General features: G+C 42.1%; 1 protein-coding gene across 20 annotated transcripts in view; it reads left to right on the plus strand.

Moving 5' to 3' along the window:
* Positions 1–19,970, plus strand: part of CLIP1 (CAP-Gly domain containing linker protein 1) — a 106,408-nt gene that overhangs the window by 14,230 nt on the left and 72,208 nt on the right. For 18 of the 20 annotated variants that reach the window (XM_016153793.2, XM_036221785.1, XM_036221789.1 and 15 more), the window contains exon 2: positions 17,481–17,675. In XM_016153793.2, coding sequence (XP_016009279.2) covers positions 17,591–17,675 — 85 coding nt within the window. In that variant the 5' untranslated portion in view covers positions 17,481–17,590. Of the gene's footprint in view, positions 1–521; positions 1,290–5,624; positions 6,612–17,480; positions 17,676–19,970 lie in introns of those variants that run through there. The other 2 variants (XM_016153794.2, XM_016153792.2) reach the window with 2 other exon arrangements.

Genomic DNA, 19,970 nt, shown 5'->3' on the forward strand with positions numbered 1-19,970 from the left:
GCTAGAAGAGTATAGTAGTGTCAGCAAAGGTACCGATGTAATTTGAGACTCAGGGCTCTTCTATACCACTCACCAGAGGCAGTAATGGAGCAGTTTGCCCATAGCTTCACTGGCCTACTTTTAAGAAGAGGCTCCAGGGTTGGGAAGTCCTCCAACGCCATCGTGTTCATCAGATGCTCAGAGGGTGAGGTACAGTTACTTGGCGCTCTGCTTTGAAATTGCAGTAATGCATCATTTTATGGGTTCTTGTTTTGATGTTGACTCAGTTCAAAACTTTTTAGAACTCTTGCTGTGTACCAAATGCTTTTTTAGGTCCTTTGGATGCAAAGACGAACCTCATCGCTGACCACGAGGGACTTAGTCATAGCATGACAGGCAAACAAGACAGGCATGAGTGTGATTCATCATGCAATTATAGAAGATTGCATAGTGGCTAGAGCAGCTCAGAGAAGGAAGAGAGAAGGCAGGAAGCGAAGTGAGGAAGACCCTGTGAAGACGTGGTGTGTGTGTCTGTATTCTTGTAGAGTCATTTCCCATGTCCCGCGGAAGTTCTTATATATGAGAACATGCTGCTGCAGGGAGCTGTCTGGGGTTTGGGGGTAGAAACAGCTCGTTCTCAGGAGACGGGGCAGTGCACTTGCATCAGAGGACACAGCATCGTTCGGCTAGGATGTGTGATGTGCTTAAATTGGTCCCAGGCAGGCCTGTCAGCGTCATGAGCAGATTTTGATAGTGTTCTGTGAAGTTTAAACCTTCTTTGTTTTACTGAGGAATTGACGAAAACATATAAATGCTCTCTGATTTTGTTTTCTTCAGTCTTCTGTATATACAGAAGTACGAATGTGAATAGAACTGAAAGGGAGGAAAAATCGAATAACTTGCCTTTCTTTAGTGGAAACGCAAGTCAGTTTGGAAAACTACCAGATGGTTGTGTAAGTGTTTTCAGTGGCCGGAGCAGAGGAGCTCAGGTTACACTGCGTCCCCTGTGTTGGGGGTGGGGGACAGCAAGTGACACAGCATACAGCAGACTCTTACATAACCGTGACTTCGGGGGGCAGGATCAAGCTGCGAATGGGCCTGCCAGGCTCAGGAATTCACTGAAGCACAGCCTTTGAATTTTTCTCTCAAGCTTGGCTTGAAAATCAGCTTCAGAAACATCTTTCTCTCAAACTAGACTTTCCGTTACTCTCAGGACTTCTTTCCTCTTCCCTCCTGTTGCTAAGTTCATGGACATTTAACATTTTAGGATTAGAAGGGAGCTCAGAAGTCTCAAGTGCAGCTGTCTACAGGTAAGGCCCTTAACCTGTCTGCTGCTGGATGTCCTCAGGGCCACGAGTGGGGCCGAGCCCAACCCGGGGTCCCCGGATGCCCACTCTCCCGCAGCACACGGCCTGTTGCCTGAGGCCCTGTGCGAAGCTCCCAATCGTGACAGATTACAGTCATCAGCTCTGCTTTGCCTGCCAGTGGAATGTCCAGATGTCGTCTGTGAAGGAGTATGTGCATTGTGCTGATGGGGCAGAAAGGACTACAAAGGGACTGAGGTGAAGTGTGGCGATGTGATTTGCGCGGAGGATCCGGTGCCGTGCCGGAGCGTGCCAGGAGAGAGCCCCGGGATGCCGAGCCTGTGAGAAGCGGATCCTGTCAGATTTGGGCTCGCTCTTCGCGAATGGCGCAGGACCCTGACTGTGGCAGCGTTAGGGCCACCGTCGCTTCCCCTTCACTTTCGAGTCCTTGCCCTTCCACTTGAGTTTGGATTTGAAATCCAAAACAGTGGAACCACAGAAGGATAGAGTTAGAAGTGGATCTCGTTCAGTCAGTATCCTCAGGTTACAGACGAAGGCATCACGGTCTGGGAAGGGGTTAGATGCCTGTGACAGGCCACCCGGCTGGCACGGAGCCCTGCTGTTCATGTCTCAGTCTAACCTTTTCGTACATTTTTTTTTTTTAAGCCACAATTTTTTAATGGGTAAACTAAAAAAAAAAAAAAAACAAGACCTTAAGAAATCAGAGAAGAATGATAAAGAATGTTATTTTTATTCAAATATGGTTTCTACCATGCTTTTTTGGGTGAACTGCTTGTTTTGCGGAACCTCTTATTTCTGTAAATTGCTTAAGCTTTTTTTAGATTATAAGGGGTGAAGGAGAAGCCTGGTTTGGATTTTACTAAAATATCTTCTGTAATAAAAACTTTTTATGGAACATTTCAAACATATACAAAAGTAGAAAGCATAGCACCATCAGCTAACTTGGAAGTTATTAAGCCATCATCATCAGTCTTACGTAAGTTTTTATATGCTGTAATCAGACTTGTGTTTTTTAAACATATTTCGCTTCTGCCAGTAAAATGTCTTTTAAGAAAATGTAGTACTTCCATTTATCATTCCTATAATTATGCTTTTTGTGGCATGAAGGAAGTACTTGTCCTGAAAGTCCCTTTGAGCAGTTTACTTAGCCAAGATGATTCCACAGCTCTAAGCATTTTCATCTCCTCACCGCTGTATTTGGTAAGACAGGTTGGTGCTGTAACAAACCCCACTAATTTTAGTGACTTACAGGTGGAAGTTTATTTTAAGTTATGGAAAACTCCAGGGTAGACATTTCCTGATGAGGGACTGGGGAGAAGGCATTCAGGGATTCAGGCTTCGTCCATGTCGTGATCCCGCTGTCTCGAATCCATGTTTCAAGGTTGCCCAGTTTGTTCATCATGTCATTGGAAGGGCCCAGAGCCAGGGGGATTGCACATGGGACGGACGTCCCACATGTTCCTCTCATTCCATCGGCTAGAACGCAGTCATGTGGTCGCACCGAGCTGCAGAGGAGCTGGGAAATATGGCCTGTTACTCTGGGAAGAAAGCAGGCTTGGCGAACACTGCCCGCTGCACACGCGCATCCGCGTCTCGTGCCGGCCTTGTGCTGCAGTGACCTTCCTGTGTCGAGCGCAGCCCAGCAGAGATCGCTTCCTAACTCTTGGTCCAGACCATTTTGTTGTGGCTCAGAAATTATTACATTTTTTTTTTCCTGCTTGTGAAATTATACCTGTTTATTAAATAAACCCGGGAAAACACAAAGAAGATGTAAAAACTACCACTAATCCCAGCACTTGGAGATAATTATCATTAATCCTGTTACGTTTCCTTCTAATTTAAGAATTTTTAAACACGGGAATATCAATAAAATTTCGCTAGTTCTTATTTCATGCTGGCTTGCAAACCCCAAAATTCATGAGGGGGGAAATCAACAACAGTAAGAACAATCTGGTAATTTTGCCTTTTCTTAGCAAAGACATACTGTTGCAGGTGTACTGTGGTGAGGTTTTGTACTTTCGGCATTTTTGAAATGAACTTCTTGCTTACACATCATAATCCTCACTCTTAGTAAAAAGTAAATATTGAGGCCGGTAAAGTTAGCAGTATATTAGAGTAGCAAGACAAGCGTAGCATTTTAAGTTCATGATTTCCTTTCTGCTTGGTTTTCAGAATTCTTAAATATAGCTTAATTTTCAAGAAAGAATACTAAGAAAAGGTGTTTGAAATTGATCTCAAATAAAAACTTGCAAACATGAAATACATAAAAATACATTCCTGGTGACGAGCCAAATTCTCAGGTGGGTGAGCTTTTCTCTGCCTACCTGCATTGCTTGTCCCGCTCGGTAGTGGAGAGAATGCTGTTAGTCTTAGACGAAAAGATAATTTCTTGGGAGAAGATGCCTGTCTTGAGTCATCAGCTCCAGATTCAGGGATACAGAACCTTCTGATTTTTTTTTTTTTTTTAAAGTACTGAGGTGGCATCCTAGAGGCAGACCAACAACAGAATTCCTGTTTATGAGGTCATCATCATGACCTCACAGCTGGGGCTGCTCAAAATGTTTGTCCAGCTCCTGGCAGAATGTGAGCTGAGCCGATTCAACAGACACCATGAGGTACCAGTTGTCCCGTGTAGCTAAATTCGTGTTGACTTTTGCGCAACATCTATAGACAAAAAGTGAAGACATCGATGTTAGCTAAGCCCTCTATATTTTACTGAAAAATATTGTGTAATGATAAGAAGATCACTTTTTAAAAAAATCCTCTTGCAGGACATTTAAAAACAAAACTCGGAGAGCAGAAGTAGTTTACAGCATGAATGAGCATGTGGGTAACCATTTACTATGGCCATAGCGTCGCTGCTGCCAGTCACCGCCGGCTTTATTTGCTATGAAATTTCCTATCAATTTAACCGTTCCCTGCAAATAAACATAACGTTTTTGTTCTGTGAAAATATGTCTGCAGCACCAGGCAAGTAACTCTGTGAAATGATTAGATATGGTTATTTGTGGTATCAGTTATTTATGATCCAGGCACCTAAATTCAGAAGAATCACAATCGAGAAGTTGTTATGTTTTGGTTTGCTTTGCTCTTTGTTTTAGTTGGTGTTGGAAGAAGAGTCGTTGGTTTACACAAACACTAGAAATCTAGTCTCTGTGGGTTCGTATATATACATTTCTTAAGGATTGTCCTCCTATAAACAATTTCAGAAACCTGTGTTCCTGTGTGCTGGGTGCAAGCACTTGATAAATTATCTACTCTTGTCTTTTATTTACGTAGATATTGGACCCTTCTAAGTTTGATTCTGTAAGTTTAAGTTGAGAAATTATGTGCCCCAGTTATTTTTTGTTTGTTACCTTTTTCTCCCACAAAACATGTCAGTATCAGACCCAACATCTCATTTTTTGAAGTAGATTACTCTTTTTAAAACTTTTAAAACACTGTCCTACGTGTTCCCTTTTTTTCCCCTTTGTAACAGTCACATGTCCCTATTTTCTTAAACTTAAAACCTAGAGTCTTAAATCTTCTTAAACGTAAAAACTAGAGGTAAAACCTAGAGTCTTAAATCGTTTGCAAACCTAGAGTCTTAAATCTTCTTAAACGTAAAAACTAGAGGTAAAACCTAGAGTCTTAAATCGTTTGCTTTCCTTGGGGCAAGGAGCCCTTTGTGAATCCACTAGGTGTGTTCCCCTTCAGACGCGCCCCTAACTGGGCTGTCGATGAGACCGCTTGTTAGAAATGAGCAGTTCTGTACACATAGGTTGTAGAAATAGAATTGCCAATTTAAAGTCAAGTTCAGTTATGGGGACAGTATTTAACTACTTTAGATCAGTTTTTATTATTTAAAACAATTCTGTGCTTCCAGCATTTATTCTTATTCAAGAAGAATAGCACTGAATCTTTAACTCTTGGATTCCCATTCTCTTTCCAAGATCTCTTTCATCATGGACGGGTTACTGAGATGGGGTCTGAATGGCAGTGGGTCTTAGCAGAGGGCGATGATCCCAGAGCCATCTTGAACTGACACTCTGGTGGTTTCCTGGGCAGCTGGAACTGGAACTGCTCTTTGTGCCTTGCATAAAGTGTGAGGTGGCCCTAGCTTCACCTCCATGCATGGGATTCAATGCTAGAGTCATGTTTCCCCCACCTTCAAGGTCCTAGAAACTAACCCATTATTTTTAACTGCAAGTAAATTTTTTCTTTATCTGCATGTTTTTAATATTCTAACCTTTATATTATGGGTGATTACTTATTAAAAGGAGTAAATTTAGTAAGCTTATGTTCTATGTTTTGAGAAGGCTGTAGTCTTTTTTTTTTTTTTTAAGAAGTTCAGATTCTATTTTAAAAATTTTTAATTAAATTTATTGGGGTGAGAGAAGGCTATATCTTGAACCATATCCCCAACTTCTGAAAATTTTTTAGAATGAAAGACTGATTTTAATGTGATTTCCTGTTCAAATAATGAGTAGAAAGAGAGGTTATGTCTGAGAGGAAAGTGGGGTGCTTGGGTTCTTAGAAATAATAATAGCTCACATTTGTGGTGCTTACTGTATACAAGCATTGTTCTGATCACTTGAAATATCCCCAGATTGTGATATTTTTTACTATCTAACATGCTAGACGGATGTGTAGTACAACCTTGACTTCTTAGAGGGTAGAACACATTTTTATGTTGTCGAGTGGAAGGAGAATAGTTCTACTTTCTGGAATCCTAACATTGAGTAAAGCTGACCTTCTCAAGACATGTAAAGCACACTTCTTTTTTTGGAAATACCAGAGGATAGGTCTTCTAAGGTCATTTGCTTCCCTGAAATAACTAACTTGTTCTTTTAAATTTGTTATTTTGGTGAGATCTCAGAGTTAAATCACAAACCTAGGATATTAATCTCGTTCAAAATGTTTGTTTATTTCAAGCCTGGCTTTTTTGTCTCAAAGTAAACCTGAAGGTTATACAGAGGAAAAAAAAAAAACCACAAAACTATTCCTCTGGTGTTGCTATTTAGCAATAGAGCTTCCTGTTTTTAGGTGGAAACGTAAATTTTTTCATGCGAAGGAGGAGAGTCAGGCGGGATGGCGCGTCTGAGCCATCTGCCTCCTGGAGCCCTCCTCCTGGTTAGCACTTGGCGCTTGGAAGCCCATTGCTCTCCGCTTCTCCGGTTTGAGAACGTGCCTGCAAAGTAGTAGCTATTTCTCACTGTTCAGTGAGTCGTTACGTTCCAGAGATAAACATTTCATAAGCGGGTCTTACCTCGAAAAAATAATTGGAACTATGGCAGCAGTCAGTGGTGCAAATACAGGATTCTGGGGGTGAGTATATATAGTACATGCTTCAACTTTATAGTTAAGAAAGCTAGATTATAAAGCAATGTGACCGACTTTTAAAAACAAATGAAAAAATACACCAGACCTCAAGTTCTTTCATCTAGGGAGATGCTGTGCATTTATTACAGTGCCGTAGCCAGAAATACCTTTTGGAGCTCTTGGACTCAGCCTGCGTGCCTTGGATCCATTTTTGCTGTGTCCAGTAGTTGTACGTCATTATATTTTTGAGGCATTTTTGACTTAGATTTTGGAAACGGCTAATAGTGTTTTAGAGCCAAGTCAATGAAGAGCATGGAGAGATTGACGTGTCATGGGAACCATGTTGGCTCACCAGTAAGGTGCAGTTTATAAACTGTTTCTGAAATTATTTCCAAAAGAGGGGTTAAAAGTATTTTGACTAAAGCAGTATTCTTCAAATAAACTTACAGTTTCCTTAGGTGACCATTTGGCAAGTAGATCATCCCTGGAAGGAGGAGGTTCTAGAACAATGGTGCGCAGTGCAGCTTTCTGCGATGGTGGAAGTCGTTTCGTATGTTGCTCTGTGGCTCTTGAACACTTGAAACGTGGCCGATGTGACCGAAGAACTGAATCTTATATTTCATTTCATTTTAAAAGAACTTTAAACAGTGCCTGTGGCTACTGGCTACCATTTTGGTGAGTGCAGATCTGGACTATTTAGCTTTCAGCCTGACTTAGAGCCTGGGGCGAGCAATTTACAGTGCGATAACCAAAAGTTATCAAGGCAAAGTAGGTTGTGGAATATCTGGTCCCCGACCCTTTCTACGCAGAAGAGTCGAAAGGTATAGTTTGTCATTGTGTTCAGTAGTGTCTAATCTTTATAGCCTCTCCTAGTTTAGCCTTGCTAAGGTGTTATCTGAAGGTTGTGGATGAGAAGCCTTCTTTTGTATTTGCAGTTTAATCATCAGCTTTAGATGTTCATGGCACTTCTTCCCTGAAATTCAAGACCTGCCCTGGCAGCCCCCGTCTGTTACCTGTACTCATGGTTGGAGCGAATGAGATTTGGAAAAGGGGCTGCCAACCCTTGGTTTAAATCTTTGCTTTGATATTAAAAGTTAGGTTAAAATAACTGAAATGGACAAATAAGTGTAGGGCTTGAGGGGAAACTGGACTTCTTTCATTTTGTACCAGTAGAATCTTGATGTAAAGGAGGCTTTTCAGTTGAGGTGTAAAGCAAGTAAAAACCGATCATAGCAAATTTCTTCGTTGATCTCTAAGGCTCTTTAGAGTCTCCTTTCGATTTACTTTTCTAACTTTGATTTCTTGTAAGAATCTTCTGATGTTAGGACAACTTCTCACTCTCTTATTCACATGCTTTATACATTTTGTCCTTTTTTGCCTCCTCTGGGATTTTTTTTTCTCTGCCCTTTTAGAAGTCGTGACTGCCAGCACCTGTACAACGCTGTCGCTTTCCCTTGGGTCCCACTCCGATCCCGCCTTACCTGTGAAGCTTTTTCTCTTTGCCCAAGTCCACTCCACCCTGCCATTTTCTAAAACACTCGCAGGATCGTCACACAGTTTGGAATTTCTCATAAATCACATTGTATTTTTAGTTATTTTTCATATGTATGCGTCTTCTCTCTCCAACTATAGTATACACCTCTCTAGCTTAGGTCTGTGCATGTATTTTTCTGTCATCTGTGTCAAGCACCAAGTATGACTTTTTAAAGTACTGGCTATACCCAACTGGTTTGTGCAATCATTTAAACAACTGAGACCGTTTTTCACATTTGTTTCATTTAATGAGCATTGTTGACCACAAGCTGTGAGAAATACGACAATGACAGAAGTTGAGTTTCTCCCTTTAAGGGTTTATGGTCTGGTGCAATCTGTAGATGACACACACGGCTCAGTGTGCCGGGCGAGAGGAAAGGGACGCCAACTCAGTACTCTGGGAAACTGAAGGAAGGACGCGCGTTTTCCTCTGTGAGCAGTGGAGCAGGTTTTGTGGGTGAGGAGAAGGTTTCGCCGGTGGAGGATAACTGGACTTGGAAAGGGCATTTGGGGCCGTGCGAACAACCTGACACACGGGCACGGGGACGTGAAGCATCGAGGCCTCTGCAGCGGTGTGTGGGAAGTGGGCCGTGTGGGTGACGCCGTGTGCGTGTCGTTGAGAGAATGAACTGTGGGCAGCTTTTCTTGATCAGTCATTTAGCAGTGGTTCTTAAAACTTTGGTTAAAGTACAGTTGGCCCGGCCCACCCCCAGAGCTCGTTGCAGTAGGTGTTGGGAGGGGCCTTGATAATTTGCATTTCTCATGGTTCCGGGTGATGCTGAGGATGCTGCGGAATCGTGAGAACCACTGGCCAGCCCATCCGATAACTGCCTTGAGAGCTGCGTTTTGCACACGGAAGCGCCCCAGCATCGTGTACAGTCGAGCCCTTGTTCTGCCTGCATGCGTCCGGCCTTCCCCTAGATCGTAAGTTCAGGCTTCTTGCATCACTCAGCCTGGGGCACAGCGGTAATGCAGTCGCCGGTGCTGCACCTGCTGACTCGCCATCCCGATCTGCAGGCATCCGAACCGGGAGCACGTGCTGCCGGCCGCCCTTACGAAAGGGGGGTTTAAACCTCTGTGACTCAAATGTAAAGCAAAAACGAACAGAGGAGCAGTTCTCAGACTTTTCTTCTCAGCAGCTCCTTTACAGCCTTAAGAATTGTGGAGGTCTCCAAAGAGCTTTTGTTTATGTAGGCTTTTAAAATTTGATTTTATTATTTGTTTCAAGTATAGAGTACATTGGTTAGACATTTATATAGTTCATGAAATGATCCCCCTGATTCGTAGGTTTTATCCATTGATATTTGTCACATTAAAAGTTAAAACATTAAAAAATATGAACTTGTTAGCAATAGTAATAAACCCATGATGTATTACATAAATTTGTAATGAAGAATTACTATTTTCCAAAATAAAAAAATTAATGAGAAGATGACATTATTTCACATTTTCTCAAATCTCTCCGTTGTCTGGCGTGGTAAAAGACAAACTTAGCAGGAGACGGCTGGTCCAGCCTCCGAGCGGTCGTGATGTGTCGTGTCGGGTGAGCGCGTGGCGGAGGCCGCCTCGGCCACACGCGTGCTGTCCTCCGAGACGCTCGCGCAGGGGTCTGCAGCGCAGGTGCTTCCCGTCTTGCTACACAGAGCGCTAAAAAGGCGTGGATTCAGGGCTCGAAATTTGGTAAGACTGGTCATTCTTCTTCATCAGGCGCTCCGTCACATTCCTGCGTGAAAGTGGCTTTTTCTCCTGCAGGCAGCGGTGACAAAGGTACAGAAAAGAGTAGTGCAGTTGGTTCCGTTGTCTGGATGCAAACGCCTGGAGTTTTTACCCGCTGTTGCTTTTGTGCCATCAGGGCGAACGTCAAATAGCGGGAAAAGGCCACCAATGTCTTAGTATTGCTGTGGAAATAGCTGTGAGCCCTGAGAGGGCCTCGGGGTGCCCTAGGTGTGCGTGGACCACACCTGGAGAGCCGCCTCATCATAGTAGTGAACATCGGGTCGGCAGGGCTGCATACCCGTGTCGCACCCTTAGAGACCTTACCCTCAGCTCTGTAAGGCCAGAAACTCACTTTTTATTCATTCGCTTAGAGATTGGATTCTTGCATCATACTATCAAATTTACAGATTGTAGTTTATAAAATATAACTTTCTATATTTACAGTGAGAGAAATGCCAAGAGACACGGTTCCCTCTGCTTGCCGTTGGAAGTGCAAACCGTAATCTGAGTGTAGAGTCTTGGAGTGTTGTCTTGGAAGTCGCCGATGCCAGTTTTCATCCAGCTTTGCAGTCTGGACCCCCTTTCCGTAACACGGCGTACCTATCTGCTTTCCAGGCTCCCTGGGTTTATTTTCCAGAGGACCCTCTTCCAGTGTCACTGAAATAGATGTTTTCTCTTTAACTCCCTTTTTACTAGACGACTTTGGCTATACTTTCTTTTAGTGTGGCAAGGCATGATTGCCTTTCTTCATTTTGGTGTATTTTCATGTTTAAAAATGTTAAATTATGTACATGAAGTAAGTATGTGTGTGTGTGTGTGTGTGTGTGTGTGCAGTTTACCAAGATACCTGGGAGATTTGTATGTTCGTAATGAACAATAAAATGAATACCCATCTACACCCCACCACCCAGTTTAAGAAATTGTACATTATATATGTTGGACTTTAGTGTTGTTTTTGTAACCAATTATTATAAAACATAGAATAAGTTTTTGTTTGTTAGATTCCAGGGTTTCTAAAAATTTTTTTATATATTTTTTTTATTTTTATTTTTGTATACAACCTCTTAATTGCAGTGTAAGACAGATAATTTTATGCTCAAGCATTCATCCCTGAACCTCTGGGTATCTGCTAATTGAGCCCAGTTCTTTACTCCTTCTTTCCTTCCCAAACTCTTTAACTGTCTTCAGCAAGTCAAGTTTGTGATGATCAGTCATCTTTCTCTATCACCAGCCTCTTCTGAAGGTTCTCCTTCCCTCCTTGCCTTATCTTGAACGTGGCTGTCCCTGAAGGCTCTCAAGGGCTTACCTGCCTCAGGGCCAGGAGGGGATAGTGGTCAGCCACATTGTTTGGTACTTTACTAATCAGTCCTTCAAAAATCCCAGCTCCCTGGAACATCTTTTGTGGCCGACATCCACTGCCTCTGCCTCTTCCCTTCATTCCTTCTTGCTGTCAACATAATCTTTTCCTCCTCCCCTCATTCGTATAATCCCTTCCACGCTCAGGCCTCTCAGCTCCAGCCTTGAAGCTTCTCACTCTAGCAACCACCTTTTAGCCATCAGTCCCTTGCTACTCAAAGGGGAGTGGCGTCCTCAAAACGGCAGCATTACTGTCCCCTGTGAGTGTTTGAAAGCAGAATGGGAGGCCCCACCCCAGACCTACTGGATCAGAATCTGCAGGTGACTAGATTTCCGGGAGATGGGTGTGCACATTCGTGCATGCAGTGCCGGTGTAGCAGCCCATCACCCCGGGAGGCCGCTCATCCCTGGGCTTACCACCTTTTCACTGCCACACCCACCTTGTCTTTAGTCTCTTTCTTCCTATCTCACATTCCCTGTCTGGTTTTAATCACTCCTTGAAAGTCGCCATCAGCTCCCGTGCTTTTTTCTTCCATTTTAATTTAACTGGCAAAATTTTTATTATGGTCGAACTTGGCCACCGCCCATCGTCCTTGCACCTGCACCTGAGCAGAAGGTTGTTGTTAGAGGAAAAATAATGAAGACCGGTTCAGCTTTAAGTTCATGACCGGCCGCCTGTGCACTTCGTGCTGCTTGGCGTTTCGCCTCTGGTTCCCCAGTAAACCCCCATTTCTTTGCTCAGAGGAGAACGTTCTGTGTGTCCAGCTCTCTCTCTCTGCCTCCCAGAAGTTTCTTCCCTCCTGCTTACCCTATTGGCCGATGAGAAAATGGGAGCCTGCCTTTTACATAGTAGTTTCTCGGCAAGTTTTGTTGAAGGAATGGATGACCATTGTTAGAAAAAATTCACTTGAGTAAATTTGAAGACGTCATTGGCTTTGTTAAGCAAGTCACGAATCAGGCGGCATCTCATCTGGCAACTCAAAGGACACTTCTCAGGGTTATACAGAATGGAAGATTTTAAAAGGAAGAACCATGGGGCAGCGGAGCTACTGACCGAAGAAAAGGAAGGATTATTTTGGGGCTCAGGCGTCTTTTCTTTGGGGGAGGTTGGAGGAGAAGGGTTTTTATCATGCAGATTGCCTTCTTTCTGTGGAGGGTGGAGAGGGCTCGTGTGACAGGTGACTGGTGTTTGACCAGAAGATTCCAGACCGGTTAAGGCTGTTTCTGGGAGAGGTTGAAACTGCGGTTGGATCTGGTATTCAATCTAGGTTTGCTGTCGAGGGCTTGAGTACCTGTGACACCATTTGGGCCTGCGGTTTTCCTTTAACGTCATCTCGTGGGAAGATTTCCTCCAGAGAGCTAATCTATTAGGCAAAGCACCAAGTCCCCAGAGTGCTACCACTTCTTTAATTGAGTGACTGTGGGAAAGCCACTTAACCTCTCGGACCTCGATTCCCTTTGTTCATTCCCCTTTGTTCATTCATGAGTGGGCACAATGATGATCGTTCCCCTACCTGCAGAGTTAGAGACACAGATGAGGCACTTATATATGTGTCATTTGTAAACAAATATCACTCTTGGTGCTGTGCATTTGTAGTTCGTTATAACAACGCTGGTACCGTTTTTAATTGTGTGTGGTCTCTTCTAAGGACTCTGGTATCATACTGTGTTCCCATCTCTGCTTCATAGCCAAATGACCTTAGGTGGCAGGTCATTCATTAACTACTGAAGAAAAACGTGTTAATCTGAGGTGTTCCTTCATTTAAGAATGGATAATAACAGTAGCTAATCCATGGTATTGTAAGGCTCAAGTGGATAATAATATGCGTAAAAGTTATTTCTAAATTATAATATTCTGTGTGCTGTGATCTTTCCATGTTGGGAAGGTGGGGAAGAAGTGTACTTTGTCTTATTGTAGGTTCAAAATTCTTGATTCATTGAGCAAAGGCATCAAATTCAAATGTGCTTGGTTTATTAGTGAGGCAAGAACCTTTTTTTTTTTTCCTTTTGCATGGGTTTTGGAATGGATTTGTTTCAACATGACATTCACTGGCTTTGAACCATTATGAAGAGTTGTTGCTTCTAGTCATTATATTTTGTGGGTGACCATGACCAAGACTTTAACCTTTTGTTTCTCAGTGAATTGATTTTTTTTTAGAGCAAGCCTGACATGCCATTCATTTATAATGCATGAAGAGGAAACGTAAATTGGAAGGTTTTTGAAAAACCAACATTGGGGGTGTCACTCCTAATTCTTTAATGGAATGGACTAGACTTTTCTTCTTCATTAAACCTGGGTCGCAGTTCCCTGCTTTGGGATTCAAGTAACTGTGATAAACCAAGAGCCAGAGGCATGAAGATTGCACAACAGAAGTCCTTGACTTTGAGTTTATGACCCTTTTTAGGTTCCCAATGACCACATGTCTCTGTTTCTTAGGCTGAGGCTTTTAGATAGTCAGATTTTTGTCAGCTTAAGATGCTGAGCTGCAAGATTTGAAACTGGCTGAGGCTTGCGTAATCGCTTACTATGGCGGTTTTCAAAATTTCTCTGCAAGGAGTGCTTGACCTGAGCCCAAGAATTCGTTGCTTTGACTGAGTGAAATACTTAAGGAGTACTTCATCTTTTCTTGTTACAATAATAGTGTTTCCTAGACCAGTGTGCCTCCTTTGTCTATTCTGTTCTTATCTACCTGACCCATGTCACCTTATGATATTGGGCCGAGGCGAAGAATAGGGAAGATATAACAAGGCCCTATGGCAATTTCCGTGTTTAGCCTATCATTTTCCTCAAATTTTTTTGACATGTAAATAGGCTTTCTCAGCAGAATCTAGAGGGCACTCGGCCACTTCCATCTGTCTAAGCAAGTAACTCTGCATGCAACTCACGGGCCGTGTATGGTGAGAGTCTGACAGTAAAGCAGGTGGTTTCAGATCTGATTCTGAATCAGAACCACCTGACCCGGCACGCAGACTCCTGTCCCCACCACCAGCATCATGGCAGGGAGGGCTGACGATGGTAAGGAACCTGGGAATTTTGTATTACTACTCAGGGTCGGCACCCTCTGTCTTCAAATAAACAGCAGTTCTTTCTCTCTTAATCAGTCAATTTACTTTTTTTTTTTTTGTATTTGATAGAGCATTAAAAAAATTTTTTTGTTTCTGTTACAGTTGATATTCAATATTAATTTCCGGTATACAGCATAGTGGTTAGACATTTATATAACTTACAAAATGATCCCCCCTGATAAGTCTAGTGTCCACTGGCACTGCGCATGTTTATTACAATATTATTGACTATATTTCCTGTGCTGTACTGTACATCCTCGTGACTATTTTATAACTTCGTAATTCCTTCACTTTTTTCACTGAGTGAAATCATATGGTATTTGTCGTTCTCTGTCCGACTTATTTCACTTAGCATAGTACCCTCTCGGTCCATTTCTATTGCAAATGGTAATATCATTTATTTTTATAGCTGAATAATATTCCATTGTATATATGTACCATGTCTTCTTTATCCAGTTGTTTATTGATGGGCACTTAGGTTGCTTTTATAGCTTGGCTGTTGTAAATAATGCTATAATGAACATAGTGATGCATATATCTTTTTGAATTAGTTTTTTGGATTTCTTTGGATAAATACCCAGAAGTAGAATTGCTGGGTCGTATGGTAGTTCTAGTTTTAATTTTTTGAGGAACCTCCATACTGTTTTCCATAGCAGCTACCTCAATATGTAATCCCACCGACAGTGCGTGAGGGTTCCCTTTTCTCCACATCCTCACCAACACTCGTTGTTTGTTGGTTTATTGATAATAGCCATCTGACAGGTGTGAGGTGATATCTCATTGTGGTTTTAATTTGCATTTTTCTGATAATTAGTGATGTTGATCATCTTTTCATATGTCTGTTGGCCATCCATATATCTTCTTTGAAGAAATGCCAATCAGGTCCTCCGCCCATATTATATTTGGATTGTTTGTTTTTCAGGGTATTAAGTTGTATGAGTTCTTTATAAATTTTGGATATTAATCCCTTATCAGATGTATCGTATACGAATATCTCTCCCATTCAGTATGTTGTCTTTTCATTTTGTTGATGGTTTCCTTTGCTGTGCAAAAACTTTTTAGTTTAATGTCTCATTCGTTTATATTTTTGTTTGTTTCCCTTGCCCAAGGAAATATAACAAACAAACAAACAAAATTTACTAAAAGCCATGTCAGAGAGTTTACTGTCTAGATTTTCTTCTAGGATTTTTATGGTTTCTGGTCTCATATTTAAGTCTTTAATCATTTTGAATTTATTTTTGTTATATGGTGTGAGAAAGTGGTCTACTTTCACTCTTTTGCACGTACCTGTCCGATTTTCTCAGCACCATTTATTGAATAGACTGTCTTTACCTCATTTTATATTCTTGTGTCTTTTGTCATAGATTAATTAACCATATAGGTGCGGGTTTATTTTGGGGCTGTCTATTCTGTTCCATTAATCTGTGTATGTTTTTATGCCAGTACTGTGCTATTTTGATTGCTCTAGCCTTATAGTTTGATGTCAGGTACACACAATTTACCTTGGACTTTAAAAAGGGCAGTGTATAATTTGGGACCTTCTTAAGAACCATGGAGAATCTTTAGAGTGAACCTAACAAGGCAACTCTCTGGCTGTGATTTCCATTCAGCCTGATTATCTTTGAATAGAAAATCTTATGTGGCTGTAGTATTCGTTCCTGAGGCTGCTGTAATAAGTTACCACAAACTGGGGGGCTTAAAACAGCGGAAGTGTGTTCTCCATAATTGTGGAGGCCACAAGTCCAAGATCAAGATGTCAGTCAGCAGGCTGTTTCCTTCTGGAGCTCTGAGGGAGAATCCATTCTGTGCCTCTGTCCCCACTTCTGGCGGCTGCCAGCCATCTGCCTTTAGACATCACTGCATTCTCTGCGTCCACCTTCCCCTGGCCTTTTCCTCTGTCTTCTCTTCCAATAAGGACACTTATCATGGGATTTAGATGACCCATCTGGAATGATCTCATCTCAAGATCCTTAACTGAATTACATCTGTTGTGACTCTTTTTTCAAAAAGGTCACATTCACAGGTTCCAGATGGATATATCTTTGGGGAGGCCACCATTCAACCCACTGCAAGGACCATAGCAGGCTCCTCTGTCAGCCCTGGCCAGACGGTTTGCGCATGCCTGGCAGTGCTCGCGAGAGGGACGGGGTGGGACAGAGGCCTGTGCCTCAGCGTCCGAGCTCTGCCAGCAGAGAAGCATGCACAGTGCAATCCTTCCAGAGAGTTTATAAATAGCAGCATTTTCTCTTTGAGTTGTTCTGTTTTTAGGTATTGTTTTATGAAATATTTTCCCATGTTCCAAAATCCCAAGGTCTTCTTCCTCTCTTCAAGAGAATACGACAAAATACTATTTTTCCTGAGTCCAAAAGTTGTAGAGTCATACCTGGTCTTGAGTAAGTCAGAAGTATATTGTGTTTCTGTAGACAGAAAAAAGGTAATTTTCCTCAGCATTTCCCAGATACAGCTCTTTCTTAGAGTTTGAACCCTTTTCTAGTTTAACATATACATAGTTTTATGTCAAGTATTGCAAATTCTGTGGATTTAAAAAGATACACAGTTAAAGGAGGCTTATGGTCATAAAACTTTTCAGTATAAAAGGAAATGAAGCACAAACTGAAAGCTCCCCCTCACCGCCCCCCCCCCCCCTCCGCTGAGTTTGGTGCACATTTTTCTGAATGCTCTTCTGTGAGCTGCATGTTTGTGGGCACTGTACTGAGCTGGTATTATTAGACACTATAAAGAAAAGTGAATATATTGCTAGTGTTAGCTTCTTGTCTTCAGGATAGTAAGTTGCTTTTAAATCCATTTCAGCAGCATTTCATGTTTTTAATATCTAGCGTTTTCTAGGATCCTAATTTCAGGCAGAAATGGTTTATTATCATATATAAAGAAAAGTTTAGGCTGTAAAAGCTTTATTTTATTTTTTTTCTCCAATACTTTTTAAATTAATTAACATTTTTATGGCGACTTTGGTTAATGAAATCCAATAAATTTCAGCTATACACTTTAACAGTAAGGCACATATATATATATATTTCCACTGCGTGTTCACCTCCCATAGTTAAATTTATTTCTGTCACCACATATTTGACCCCTTTTATCCCATCTACCTGACTGCCCTACCTCCCCACTACCCTCTGTGTAAAAGCTACGTTAATAGTAACTGTCGTTTCTTTCTCCTATTTTATATTTTTCTCTTTGCAGATTTAACTCACGGACTGACTTCACTATAGAAACACCCACAGTCGGATCAATGGTCGGGGAAAGATAGTGACGACAGGCAGAGGCAAAGCGGCTCTGGCGTACCAAGGACAATGAGTGTGCTAAAACCGAGCGGGCTTAAGGTCCCCACCAAGATCCTCAAGCCTGGAAGCACAGCCCTGAAGACGCCTGCATCCGGTACTGCTTTGTGCTTTTACTTGATAGCCAATGAATTGTAATCCTAAACGAAGACTTCAATGTGAAAATTTAAAGAAAACGATCTTATAAAACTTCATATTCTTGAAAATATTTGAAAAACTTTTTTTTTTTTTTTTTAAAAACTCCTAGAGTGCTCAGTCTTCCTAGGTGGTCTCCCATCCAGGTACTGACGAGGCCCAACCCTGCTTAGCTTCTGAGATCAGACAAGATCGGACGTGTTCAGGGTGGCATGGCCGTAGACGAAAACTTTTAAATAAGACAATAGAATTTTATGTCTAAGTCTTAATCGATGAAGAGTTTACTTTGTCATAGGTTATCTTTAATTCAGTTGATGCAGTGTCAGGTGCTAAAATAGTTAAGTGCCTTTTGTATTTGATGTGAAGTTTTTCTCCCCATGTGTCTTCTGAACTCATCTGGACTTTTCTCCTTGCGGGTTAGGGATATGTAGAGAAAATAGACTCGTATAGCTTAAAAGCTGTGATGACATTCCCTGACCTAAGGCCGTCAGCATTAGGGCAGTGCAGTGGCTGACGTCTAGCTGCTGAGGGAGCGCTCCCCGTGTTGTGGATGAACCCGTGCCCTTGATTGTCCTCAGCAGCCTGCTCCTCATCAGTTCTGCATCTCCACCATTTCCATGTTCACCCCATAATGATCACCTTACGTTTTAGGAGGAGGGACAGGAGAGAGGACGTCTGATGCCTGCTTTTATGGCCTTTTTATGTAGTTTACATATTACTGTTAAATGTCTTGTCAGCCGTTCCAGACAGGCGCCCGCTATGATATATTATGTTCACACTATTCCTTAAATTCTTCCATAAAGCTCCTCATTGGTCTTTCATGAGAGCCAGGATCTTTGTTGTTGTTTTTGTTTTTTTTCACTGCTATATTCCACCCACACACCTAGAACATCGCTGGGCACATAACAAGAACTCAGTACATATTTGTTGATTGAATGGCCATCCCAAGTTACTTAGAGTTTATGTATCAGGATAAAACTTGGTTCTTATCAGAGAGACCATAACACATTAGACGAGAGGAAAGCTTTGGCGAGAAAGCAAAGGATTGTGAAGAAATGGACTCATTTCAGGGCTATTTAGCTCTGAGGAAAGCAGTCAGAATCGACGTCCCCAATTCTCCTTCCTTCAGAAACCTTCCTCTTGTTAAGACCTTGTCAAGTGCCAGCCCTTCCATGAAGCCTTCCATTGTTATCCTCAGCTCTGTTTAGAATTGTCTTTTTCACTTTTAGCATTTTTTAGATTCACTCCTTAGCATATAAAGTCCTTGAGTCCAGGGGTCATGAGCAATTCAGCTTAATTTCCCTAACAGTATTTGGCACACTTCAGATTTTTTTTTAAGAGTAAAGTAAACTTATCAATATTAAAACTCATAATGCTTGAAAGGAAATAATTGCAAAGGAATTGGAGGTACTTTTATGAAGATCGTTTTGCAGAAATCCATGCTTGCAGCACCCCGGGAAGAGGAGTAAGTGATGCATAAAGCTCGAACGGAGACTAGAGAGCCAACTGGGCCGGCCCGTCTTTGGCAGATTATTATCGGTTCTATCTGAGCATCTACTCTTCTTAAAAACAGACAAACAGAAGCCCTCCACAGTTAGAAACTGCACAGGTCTTCCTTTCTGTGTGGGGTAAAGAGATGCTTGGCACCCACTCTAGGCTGGCCAGACCACACTGCTCCTCAGCTTTTGCATGATTGACTCCTTTTCATCAGGTCACAGGCCAGATGTCGCTTCCTCTAGGAGGTCTTCCCTGACTGCTCTGCCCCAGAGCACCGCCTCGTCCGCAGCACTTGGGCTGCCTGAAGTTACTTGTGTGTCTCTTTCTGTCTCCTCACCTCTAGACTCTGAGCTCTACGAGGGCGTGGACTGTACTGTCTTGTTTTGTCCCTAGTGAAGAACAATGCCTGGGACTAGTCTCTCAGTGGTAGGACCTCAAAAAACACGCAGCATGAACAAATACATTATCTCATTTAATCCACATTTTAAAAACCCTGAGGGTAGCTATTACTTTCCCTTTACAGATGAAGACATTGAAACTCAGGTTGTATAACATCCTGAGATCACAATATGCCCAGGAAATGGTAGAGAGATAAAGAATGTGGGCTTTCTTTGCCAATTCATGCCAAATATTTTATAAATGCTAATAGGGTAAATGCATGAATTCATTTCCAGTGTAACTATCACATTTCTGGCAAAATTTAACTTCCGCCTTTACCATAGAGAGTGCACAAAGTTGTCTTGCCTCAGCGGGGAGATTG

Source organism: Rousettus aegyptiacus, unplaced genomic scaffold (genome assembly GCF_014176215.1).
Source record: "Rousettus aegyptiacus isolate mRouAeg1 unplaced genomic scaffold, mRouAeg1.p scaffold_m13_p_5, whole genome shotgun sequence".
NCBI lineage: Eukaryota > Metazoa > Chordata > Mammalia > Chiroptera > Pteropodidae > Rousettus > Rousettus aegyptiacus.